The sequence below is a fragment of the Equus quagga genome, chromosome 2 (assembly GCF_021613505.1).
Source record: "Equus quagga isolate Etosha38 chromosome 2, UCLA_HA_Equagga_1.0, whole genome shotgun sequence".
Lineage (NCBI taxonomy): Eukaryota > Metazoa > Chordata > Mammalia > Perissodactyla > Equidae > Equus > Equus quagga.
The window spans coordinates 123950401-123963021 of NC_060268.1; the positions used below are offsets into that span (position 1 = coordinate 123950401).

The following is a 12621-nucleotide window of genomic DNA, read 5'->3' on the forward strand; positions in this document are numbered from 1 at the left end:
CATCTCTTTTTTTTGCTCTTATAATTTTGGGCAACTTATATAAATTCTTTGAGCTTCAGGTTTTTTATTGAAAAATAATACCTGCCTTATGAGATATTAAATAAGATTTGTATGTAAAAAGCATATGTTTTAGTTAAAATAGTGAAAACTCAGTTACAAATTTACTGAACATCTATTATGAAATGAGTGTTTTGCTAATTGTCTGACTCCGACTAAGAATGTGACCTGGTTCAAGCTTAAGAGAGGATGAGTTTGGGCATTTGATTGAATTGTTGTTCCCATGGCTATTCTGTCACTCTTTTCCACTGCCATGACAACACAGAATCCAACACAAACCTAAGGCCAGGAAGTTCAGCTGTCAATTCTAAGCATTTTGACATTTTATGTCCTGCCATGTGTAAACTCTGAAAAGGAATGTCATTGATTCTAAGGCAGTCTGTGAAAGAGTTTCTGTCTGCTCTTTAGCTTTATAAAAGTGATTTTAATATTTAGGAGCAAATTATAGAAATGCAAACTTCAAGCAAGGGCCTTAATTTGGTGTTTGTAAAAAGAAATTGATCACCAAGACAGCTGAAGCTCCCTCACATAACCTATTCACCTTTGAAAACTTTTATTTATGTTTTACAATTGAATTGATGTAATAAAAGTAATTTTATTCAGCATTCCTATCTCTTACAGGGTTTTAATAAAAGTAATTTTTATTACTTTTTACAGGGTTTTAATTACAGGGTTTTAATGCTTTCTAAAAGGATTTAACAAAAAATTTATTAAGTTTAGTTCTAAGATCTCTTTCGTTGTCTCTTTACCCAGTTCTTTTTTTTTCTTCTCCCAAAGCTCCCCAGTACGTAGTTGTATATTCTAGTTGTGAGTGCCTCTGGTTGTGCTATGTGGGACGTTGCCTCAGCATGGCCTGAGGAGTGGTGCCATGTCTGCAACCGGGATCTGAAGCGGCGAAACTCCGGGCCGCCGAGGTGGAGCGTACGAACTTAACCACCTGACCATGGGGCTGACCCCTCTTTACCCCATTCTTGTCTTTTCATCTCTTTTATTTTCTTTAGAAAAACAGAACATGGAGGTATGTTTTGAATTGTGGATATGAAGTATAATTGTCATGTTGTTCTGTTTTTTTCTGATTCAGATTGGACCCAAATGGAAGGATGTGGTGACCAAATGCATCAAGGGTCATTATCAGCCTTTGCTACTGCTTTATGCAGACCCTCAGGGTACCCCAGTGTCTACCCAGGACCTGCCTCCCCAGGTTGAGTTCCAGTCGTACAGCAGGATGTGCTACGATAGTGAAGATTCAGGTGAGCAGCCCCGCTCTTTGCCTTCCCCTTCTCCCCTCCAATGTGATCACTGGACATTTGGGACTCATACTTAATCATGAGCCTACTATATAACCTAGCTTGGAGAAAGAGGCTCCATTAAAGATAGGAGAGAAGTGCCAACTTATGCTGAAGCCCAAGTTGTGCCAGGCTTTGTTTCCTTCAGCCTTCAAGAATGTGTTGCCTAAATCACCTGGCCCCAGTTCAAAAGTGAGAAGGAAATTATGTTGATTTAGACTGAGATAGTAAGTTTGTGAGGGAAATCTCAGTATTTAACTTCTAATACTGGTAGAGATGACTGATTCTTAACAGTGACTTAAGTGAGTTGTTAAGACCAAGAAAAATGATATATGTTAGTACAAAGCTAGCCATTTTGTTTGAGATAAGAGATTTTTTTTGGTTTTAAAATGCCAAGTGCAATAGCAATATGAATCAGTTGTTCACTTCTAATTCAATTGTTTGGAACTTGTTATGCTTTCCTGTAGAAACAATTTGCTAGCCCACAGAGGCTCATAATATATTAGAAATATAACCCTAAAGGTTTTGGCTTGATTCCTGAAAAGGAGGAAAAAGAATTGTTCTTTTCCTCTGCTAGAACTGGCCCTGAGTATAATTTTGAAGACAAGACACTTGTCTTTAAAATCTTTTTCGCTCCCTTTTGTGCCTCCCTCCTGCTTGGTACCTGGTGTTCTTCCCATCCTTGTACCTCACCCAGACCTGCCCTGCTTCTCCCTTCAGTCAAACACTCATTTCCATTGTTGTGCATATTTCAGCTAGGTGTTCAGAAGAGAGTAGTCTGATTGAACTAATTCACACTAAAGTATAAATAACAGCTCCATAATTTCTCAGAGAGATTAAAAATGCTTATAATGTCAATTAAAATCTTTAAAGTGACATTTCTGGCAGTATAGGAGAAAAATTATGGGACAGGGGAACAACTGGTTATGTATGCCAGGTTGGCCTGGGACTCTCCATCTAAGTAGATCTTACTTTTCACAACTTTTTCCTTTCTTCCGCTTTCCCCCCCCATAGGTTTTCTAAAAACACCACAGTTTTTCACAGTGGCAGGCAAAGTGAGGGCTTCAGTAAGCTAGGGGCAGGAATGGGAAGAATTGTTTGTGTGTCTGGGTTATCTGGAAGCTGGGTGTTGGGAAGAATTGTTTGTGTGTCTGGGTTATCTGGAAGCTGGGTGTTGGGAAGAATGGCTCTAGTATATCCTTCTCACCCTTCCATCTAGGAAGTTCTTGCCTTATGGACCTTTGTTACCATCCAACTCTTTTCCCCCTCTCTATCACTGTCCTTCTCTCTTACCTCACTTTTGCATATATGTCTCCTCCTTCCCTCAGGGAGGGAGCCCTCCATCTCAAGTGATACTCGAACAGATTCCTCAACGGAGAGCTATCCCTACAAAAACTCCCACCATGAGTCTGTGGTCAGTCACTTCTCTTCTGATTCTCAGGGGACAGTCATCTATAATGTGGAGAATGATTCCACGTCTCAGAGCAGTCGGGACACAGGTAGGGACTTATACAGTGGACCCAGCTAGCCTGATTCAGTTCCTACATAGAGGGTCTCTCAAGAAAAAGAAACTGGGGCAAGTCAGAAATATTTGTCATGCAAAGGGGGAAAGGCACAGAACTTGGGTAATTGAATGGGATGAAAAGAAGCAATGCAATTCTGAATAAACGATAATGTTCCATTCCACATATTCCTGTCAACAGCAGCATATCAGTAAGAACCATTGTGATGTGATTATTGATGTGATTGTTTATTCTGAAATCTACTTTTCTCCTGCTATGCTCATGATCCCTGTCCTTCTCATAGTGCTCCATTAAACCCTTGCGGTCTTGCACCTCATCATATTCTCACGCCACGCTTTGTACCAAGTGAAGGACTTTGGGAGAAGGAGTATATTTATGGGCAGGGGATACTTGCTGATCGCCTTACAAAAAGCAAAAGAAGGAAAGCTAGCCTGTTTGCTATTGTGGTTCCAAGCAGAGAATGTTCTTGAATTGTTCTGTTAATCTATAGAAGACTGCACCTGTATCATGGAAGAAATCAATATAGGGCATAGGAGGAAGAACAGCAGGTGACTGACTGCTGAGATGAAAAGTTCGTCACTTAAGGCATAGAACAGTGCCCATACTCTTAGAGACTTAGGAATTAGTGAGCACATGGCTTCAGATTGGTGGTTTATACTCTGTGTGTGGCCTTTTTTTTTAAATAGAGAGTTTCAAACATATTCACAATTATACAGAGTAGTATACTGCCCCTCCAGGTACCCATCACCTAATTTCATAATTATAATTCATGGCCAAACTACTTTTATCTGTACCTTAACCCACTTCCCCACTCCTAGATTGTTTTGAAACAAATCTCAGATGTTATATCACTTTTTCCATAAATATTTTAGTGTGTATCTCAAAAACATAAGAAATCATTTTTTTTTTTTAAGGATTGACACCTGGGCTAACAGCTGTTGCCAATCTTTTTTTTTTTTTCTGCTTTATCTCCCCAAACCCCCCCATACACAGTTGTATATCTCTTACTTGCAGGTCCTTCTAGTTGTGGGATGTGGGACGCCGCCTCAACGTGGCCTGATGAGTGGTGCCATGTCCGCGCCCAGGATCCGAACCCTGGGCCGCCGCAGCGAGCGCATGAACTTAACCACTCGGCCACAGAGCCGGCCCCATAGAAATCATTTTTTAATATACCATTATCATATTTAAAAATATTAACAATAATTCCTTAAAACCACTAAATAACCAGTGAGTATTCAAATACACAATTATCTTACAAGTGTCATAAGTTTTTAATGGTTTGACTCAGAATCCAAATGAGGTCTACACATTGCAATGAGTTGATAAGTCTTTTATGTTTCTTTTAATCTGTAGCTTTTCCCTCTGTATTTTTCCTTGCAATTTATTGCTGAAGAACTAGGTAGTTTGTCTTATAGATTCCCCTGATTCTACATTTTGGTAATTGTATTCCTATGGCACACTTCAGCTTTTTTTTTTCTGTGCTCTGTATTTCTTGTAAATTGGTAGTTGGATTGAGAGATTTGGTCAGATTCATGTTGGATTTCTTTTGGTGACTATTGCATAGATGACTACTGCAAAGTGTGATTTTTTTTTGACCATATTTCTCAAACTGCAAACCAGGGAGAAGCCAAGTCACAGGATAAATAAGGGATATTTTCTGGGAGAGTCAGGTTTATGTTAAGGGTTTGTGAACAGCTGAGAGTAGGGTAGCATACCCCCATTGCTTTAACATTTGTAGATTTAGTTGCTTCAAGTGATTTCCTCCTGTCTTTCTTATGGGCTCAGAGGTAGCAAAGGATCAGATAAAAGTAATAAAAGATTGCATGGGTAATTGATTGAAAATATGTAGCCATATCACTACACTGCTGATACCTGAATATGTACAAGGATTTTCACATACTAACATATGAAAACAAAATTCTCTTAGCTCTCAGTGCATTTGAGAATCTAGATTTTCTCTAAGCCTGCCTTCTTATTTAATTTGCCTCTGACTTCTACAGTTTAGATGATTGTATCCTTTGAAATCTGACCTTTGCTTTTATCAAAACATACTCATATATTTACATACTGTGGGCATAAAGCAGGGCAAGTTACATGAAAGAGCCCAGATCTCCTGGATTTCCCAGTGATTAGTATTGAGGAACAGTGAAGTGTAATCTCTGGGTGGAGCCGAATTTGGGAAAGCATGGGTTGGGGCCAGGAATGAAAATTATTCAAATTTCAAATGTCTTTTTAAGTGATTCATATTTAAGGTAGGTTTAGAACTGTGGGCAAAGGCTAGGGCACTTGGGATAATACCAGATGTAATAAAAATTAGGCTTTATTGGTATGTATTGCTAAAGAAGTGAAAGTAAAGCTCTGTCTTCTATTTATGAGAGTGAAAATGTATTGGTACGTGACATTTTTATACAATCTTTAAAACTTTTGCCTTTTAAGATTACCAAGTGATGTTCCTTCTGGGTCACTGGGAAAGATTATGAGCAGATTGAGACTGCTAATTGCTCAGGAAACACTTTAAATTGGAAAGTTCCCAATAAATACTTGAGTTTCTCTGCATTTATCTATTGAGAGATTGCTGCTACACTTAAAGCAGATAGCCTTGGCCCCTACAGCTTCTGATACATGAATACACTAAATTTGTGGTACCTCCGTGAATCCCAAAGGGAGGCAAGGTTCCCAAGAGGTAGAGATTAGTCTCAGATACCAGCTTACCCCATTTCCTTGTTCTTCCAGGGCACCTGACTGATACTGAATGTAATCAGAAACTCACATCCAAGAAAGGGTCATTGATCGAGCGCAAGAGGAGCTCTGGCAGGGTTAGGAAGAAAGGCGATGAGCCACAGGCCTCAGGGTACCACAGTGAAGGCAAGCCACTCTGCATTGCTTCTCTTTCTTCATTCACTCTATCAAACTTTTGTCACACACCAGACTGGTTTCTCCTTTCTGCTCAAAGGGCTTTCCTTGTTTCTTCAACTTTAGGGTCTGGGTATCCATAATTATTTTAAATATTTATATTTGTTTCATTCTTTGTGTTTTTAGGAGAAACATTGAAAGAGAAGCAAGCTCCTAGGAATGCCTCTAAACCATCCAGCAGCACGAACAGACTGAGGGATTTTAAAGAAACAGTCAGCAATATGATCCATAACAGACCATCCCTGGCTTCTCATACCAATCTAGGATCTCCCTATGGGGGGAGGGGAGGAGACCAGACTGACAAAAAACCTCCTAGGAACCTGCCTCTACACTCTCATGACTGGGAAGTAGAGAGTACCAGCAGTGAGTCAAAATCCAGTTCTTCTAGCAAGTATCGTTCAACATGGAGACCCAAACGAGAGTCTCTAAATATTGACAGTATCTTTAGTAAGGACAAAAGAAAGCACTGTGGCTATACCCAGCTTAGCCCCTTTTCTGAGGATTCAGGTGAGAAGATAATTAGGGAAGAATTGGGCTTTTAAATAAAGTTGATTTGTGTAATTTAAAAAGCTGGGTTTTCTGGTAGACCTGGCAAAGTGCCTTTTTACCCTTTTGGGGATATGAGTTCAGTGAATGAGTAGCTGGAGGGAGGGGTTAATTATGTCTTGATTTGAGGCAGATGCTAAATCTACCTCCTTTTTCATACTTGTCCTTTGATCGGGATAGCTAAAGAATTTACACAAGATGAACGAAGCAAGCCACCTGCTTACGAGGTTAAACCTGGTGGACCAAGCCCCCAGCACAAGCCCTGGGGCCCAGCACGGCCAGGCTCTCACCTTTTAGAGCAGCACCCTCGCCTAATTCAGCGAATGGAATCAGGCTATGAGAGCAGTGAGAGGAACAGCAGCAGCCCTGTCAGCCTGGATGCAGCCCTTCCTGAGAGCTCCAGTGTCTGCAGGTATTGTTTGGCCTTTGAATAGCGGCATTGTCCCTTGCAGCAATGTGAGCCACCAGGAGGCTTTTCAACTCAGACAAGTGGAGAGATGGATTTTATTACCATTGTGTGGGCAAGCAAAGTATTGTGCTCTATCAAATTTCTGTGGCAACAGCACCCTCTGCTGGGAGAAAGAGCAAAGGCATTTGAGAAAGGAGATAACTTTTAATTAAATATTATATGTAAAATAATTGTTTAGTAAATTACTTTTAATGAAAGAATGAATCAGTGCAGCAAAACTTATATAGTCCTATGATCAGAGAGAAAACTCAATTGCTATTTATTCTTGCCTTTCATTTTATGATAGGTTCTTTTTTTTCAGGGTCACTGGGGATTCTGTGTTTAATGAAGCCAATGATATTCATAATTCCATAAGATAATGATCACAGTTTAATAAAGCTCATTGTACCCTGTCCATAGGGCCCATTTTGCTATAAATTTCATATCTTCATACATTGTTTTTACTGAGTTGCCACAGAGGCAAGTTTCCTAACTGTACAGCTGCTTTGGAAGGAGTGATTACACCTTCAAGGGTGGCAACCACATCCTCATACTTTCCCATTGTTCTTCCCTGGCCACAGGACCCTATTCAGTTTTATACATGAGAAGATGCTACAAAGGTGTAAGGAAGGAAGGCAATCCATATGAGAGCATTTGTTTATTAATTCATTAAGTAAACTTTGTGCCAGAAACTGTGCTAGATGCACAAAATGTGAATGAGGTGAGATAAGATGAGGGACTGAATGGATATTTCAATTTTTCAGAGGTAGTATAGTGGATACTTTAATTATATTAGTTTGATGTTTTGTTGTTTTTTTGAGGGAATTTAGTCCCAGGAATGTTGCTAGTTTATCACCCTTCTGTTTCTTTTACTGGACTCTGGTTCTCTTTTGAAGGGATCCAAGTGCTAAGAGATCAGCTGGATTGGCACCTTCCTGGCATCACATCCCAAAGTCTCACAGCAGTAGCATCCTGGAGGCGGACTCCACAGCATCCAGGAGTGGTTGGACGAAGAATCAGCCCATTGCAGGTAAGCAAAAGGACCCTGGATTTGGAGTATTGAATTTGACTGCCAATGCTATTTGGGAAACAGCCTTAGCTGAGCACATTTGAAATTAGAGGACAGTTGCACTTTGAATATTCCATCAGAATGTAAATGTACAGGCATGTGGGCTGCTCCATTTTTGGATTTATTTATTTTTTGTTCTCCATCACAGCTTGCCTGATTGTTTTTTTCTACCTTGGAGAGAGCCCTTGTGGGAGCAAGAAGGAACAGAAATATAGTGAACAGTGTCAGCAGCACCTGAATTCCATAGAAGAATAAGTCCTAGGGCTTTCCTTGATATAGAGGCAGCTTCTTGGGAATGGATTTCTTTCTTTTTTGTTTTTTTTTATTATGGTCTAAATAGTTTTTTAACATTGTGAAATTTCAGTTGTACATTAAGATTTGTCAAACACCATATAAATGTGCCCCTGCACCCCTTGTGCCCACTCTCTCCCCTCCCCTTCCCCCTGGTAATCACTAAGTTGTTCTCTTTGTCCATAAGTTTGCTTATATTCCACATATGAGTGAAATCATACAGTGTTTGCCTTTCTCTATCTGGCTTATTTTGCTTAACATGATGCCCTCAAGGTCCATCCATGTGACTGTGAGTGGGACAATTATGTCTTTCTTTTATGGCTGAGTAGTATTCCATTGTATATATGTACACCACATCTTCTTTATCTAATCATCAGTCGCTGGTTACTTGGGTTGCTTCCATGTCTTGGCTGTTGTGAGTAATGCTGCAATGAACATAGGGGTGCATAAGTCTCTTTGTATTGTTGATTTCAAGTTCTTTGGATAAATACCCAGTAGTGGGATAGCTGGGTCATATGGTAATTCTATTTTTAATTTTTTGAGAAATCTCCATACTGTTTTCCGAAGTGGCTGTACCAGTTTGCATTCCGACCAGAGTGCATGGGGGTTCCCTTTTCTCCACAACCTCTCCACCATTTATTATTTTTTGTCTTGGTGATTATAGCCATTCTAACAGGTGTAAGATGATATCTAATGTAGTTTTGATTGGCATCTCCATGATTATTAGTGATATTGAGCATCTTTTCACATGCCTGTTGGCCATCTGTATATCTTCTTTGGAAAAATGTCTGTTCATATCCTCTGCCCACTTTTTGATTGGGTTGTTTATTTTTTTGTAGTTCAGTTGTGTGAGTTCTTTATATATTATGGAGATTAACCCCTTATTGGATATATGACTTGCAAATATTTTCTCCCAGTTCGTGAGTTGTTTTTTCATTTTGATCTTGGTTTCCTTTGCCTTCCAGAGCTCTTTAGTCTGATGAAGTCCCACTTGTTTATTTTTTCTTTTGTTTCCCTTATCTGAGTTGACATCATATTTGTAAAGATCCTTTTAAGACTGATGTCAAAGAGTATACTGCCTATATTTTCTTCCAGAAGTTTTATGGTTTCAGGTCTTACCTTCAAATGTTTGATCCATTTTAAGTCTATTTGTGTGTATGGAGGAAGATAATGATTTACTTTCATTCTTTTGCGTGTGGCTATCCAGTTTTCCCAACACCATTTATTGAAGAGGCTTTCCTTTCTCCATTGTATGTTCTTGGCTCCTTTGTCAAAGATTAGCTGTCCATAGATGTGTGGTTTTGTTTCTGGGCTTTCAATTCTGTTTCATTGATCTGTATACCTGGTTTTGTACCAGTACCATGCTGTTTTAATTACTACAGCTTTCTAATATGTTTTGAAGTCAGGGATTGTGATGCCACCAGCTTTGTTCTTGTTTCTCAGGATTGCTTTGCCTATTTGGGGTCTTTGGTTGCCCAATGTGAATTTTAAGATTCTTTGTTTTATTTCTGTGAAGAATATTGTTGGAATTCTGATTGGGATTGCATTGAATCTGTAGATTGCTTTAGGTAGTATGCACATTTTAAGTATGTTTATTTTTCCAATCCATGTACGTGGAATGTCTTTCCGTTTCTTTATGTCATTCTCAATTTCTTTCAGTAATTTCTTATAGTTTTCTTTCTATAGGTCTTTCACCTCTTTGATTAAATTTATCCCTGGATATTTTATTCTTTTTGTTGTGATTGTAATTAGGGTTGTATTCTTGAGTTCTTGTTCTGTTAGTTCATTATTAGAGTATAGAAATGCCACTGATTTTTGTACATTGACTTTGTATCCTGCAACTTTGCTGTAGTTTTTAATTATTTCTAATAGTTTTCCAATGGATTCTTTAGGGTTTTCTATATATAAAATCATGTTGTCTGCAAACAGCAAGAGTTTCACTTCTTCATTGCCTATTTGGATTCCTTTTATTTCTTTTTCCTGCCTGATTACTCTGGCCAAAACTTCTAGTACTATGTTAATTAAGAGTGGTGAGTGTGGGCACCCTTGTCTTGTTCCTCTTCTCAGCATTGGGATGGCTTTCAGTTTTCCCCCATTGAGTATGATGTTGGCCTTGGGTTTGTCATATATGGCCTTTATTATGTTGAGGTATTTTCCTTCTATACCTGTTTTATTGAAAGTTTTTATCATGAACAGATGTTGTACCCTGTCAAATGCTTTCTCTGCATCTATGGAGATGATCATGTGGTTTTTATTCCTCCTTTTGTTAATATGGTGTATCACATTGATTGATTTGAGGATGTTGAACCATCCCTGTGTCCCCAGTATGAATCCCACTTGATCATGGTGTATGCTCTTTTTAATGTATTGCTGTATTTGGTTTGCCAATATTTTGTTGAAGATTTTTGCATCTATGTTCATCAGTGTTATTTGCCCGTAATTTTCCTTCTTTGTGTTGTCCTTGTCTGGCTTTGGGATCAGGGTGATGTTGGCCTCGTAGAATGTGTTAGGGATATTTCCGTCTCCCTCAATTTTTTGGAATAGTTTGAGAAGTTTGGTAGAATTCTCCAGAGAAGCCATCTGATCCTGGACTTTTAATTTGGGGGAGGTTTTTGGCTACTGTTTCAATCTCTTTATTTGTGATTGGTCTACTCAGATTCTCTATTTCTTCTTGATTCAGTTTTGGGAGATTGTAAGAGTCTAAGAATTTACCCACTTCTTCTAGGTTGTCCATTTTGTTGGAATATGGTTTTTCATAATATTCTCTTATAATCTTTTGTGCTTCTCTGGTATCTGTTGTAATTTCTCCTCTTTCATTTCTAATTTTATTTATTTGAGCCTTCTCTCTTTTTCTCTTAGTCAGTCTGGCTAAGGGTTTGTCAATTTTGTATATCCTCTCAAAGAACCAGCTTCTTGTTTCATTGACCCTTTTTACAGTCTTTTTTGTTTCAATTTCATTTATTTTTGCTCTAATTTTTATTATTTTTCCTCCTTCTGCTGAGTTTGGGCTTTGTTTGTTCTTTTTCTAATTCTGTTAGGTGTAGTTTAAGACTATTTGAGCTTTTTCTTGTTTGTTAACATGGGCTTGTATTGCTATAAATTTCCCTCTTAGGACTGCTTTTGCTGCATCTCATAAGAATTGGAATGATGTGTTTTCATTTTCATGTGTCTCCAAATATTTTTTGGCTTCTCCCTTTATTTCTTTGACGACCCATTGGTTGTTGAGTAGCATGTTGTATAGTCTCTACATTTTTGTTCCTTTTCCAGATTTTTTCTTGTAGTTGGTTTCTAATTTCACCGCATTATGGTCAGAAAAGATAGTAGATGTGATTTCAATCTTCCTAAATTTATTGGGGTTTGCCTTGTTTCCCAATATATGGGCTGTCCTTGAGAATGTTCCATGTGCACTTGAGAAGAATGTGTATTCTGCTGTTTTTGGATGGAGTGCTCTCTATACATCTGTTAAGTTCATCTGGTCTAGGTTTTCATTTAAGTCCACTTTCTCCCTGTTGACTTTTTGTCTGGATGATCTATCCATTGATGTAAGTGGGGTGTTGAGGTCCCCTACTATTACTGTGTTGTCGTTGATATCTGCTTTTAGGTTTGTTAATAGTTGCTTTATGTACTTTGGTGATCCTGTGTTGGGTGAAGTCATGTTTATAAGTGTTATGTCTTCTTGGTGGAAAGTCCGTTTTATCATTATATACTGCCCCTCTGTGTCTCTCTTTACCAGTTTATCCTGAAGTCTACTTTGTCTGATATAAGTATGGCAACACCTGCTTTCTTTTGATTGCCATTAGCTTGGAGTATTGTCTTCCATCCCTTCACTCTGAGCCTGTATTTGTTTCTAGAGCTGAGATGTGTTTCCTGGAGGCAGCATATTGTTGAATCTTGTTCTTTAATCCATCCTGCCACTCTGTCTTTTGATTGAAGAATTCAATCCATTTACATTTAGAGTGATTATTGATATATGAGGGCTTAATGTTGTCATCTTATCACATGTTTCCTTGTTCTTCTGCATTTCCTTTGTTTCTTGTCCTGTGTATTTCAGACTACCAATTTGATTAGGTAGTTTTCTCTGTTGGTTTTCTTCATTTTCTTCTTGTTTATCATAAATATCTCTATTCTAATTATTTGTTTAGTGGTTATCCTTAGGTTTGTATAAAAAATCTCACAGTTGAGATAGTCCATTTTTCTGATAGCCTCTTATTTCCTTAGGCTATACTGATTCCATCCCTTTCCTCTTCCCTTCTGAGTTATTTTTCTCCTACCTTTTTCCATCTTGTGTGTTGTGAGTTGGTGGTTAAAATGATGAGATCATTTTTGTTTTGGTGTTTTCTTTTTCTTTATCCTTGATGTTAAAATTAAGTGTTTACTAAGCTGATCTGATAGAGAGCTGTCACTTTCTGATTATTGCCTACCCATTCATCTCCTTGCTCAGGGCTTTGTAGCCCCTTTCTTTCTTTCTTTTTTTTTTTTTTCATGTGT

At 38.4% G+C, this 12621-nt stretch overlaps 1 protein-coding gene across 1 annotated transcript in view; it reads left to right on the forward strand.

The window, feature by feature from the left end:
- USP54 (ubiquitin specific peptidase 54) overlaps positions 1 to 12621 on the forward strand; it is a 64308-nt gene that overhangs the window by 26152 nt on the left and 25535 nt on the right. Inside the window, 6 exon segments of the mRNA XM_046652933.1 lie at positions 1139 to 1307; positions 2672 to 2842; positions 5600 to 5731; positions 5906 to 6286; positions 6506 to 6737; positions 7670 to 7803. Of these exon segments, the coding sequence (XP_046508889.1) occupies positions 1139 to 1307; positions 2672 to 2842; positions 5600 to 5731; positions 5906 to 6286; positions 6506 to 6737; positions 7670 to 7803 (1219 nt within the window).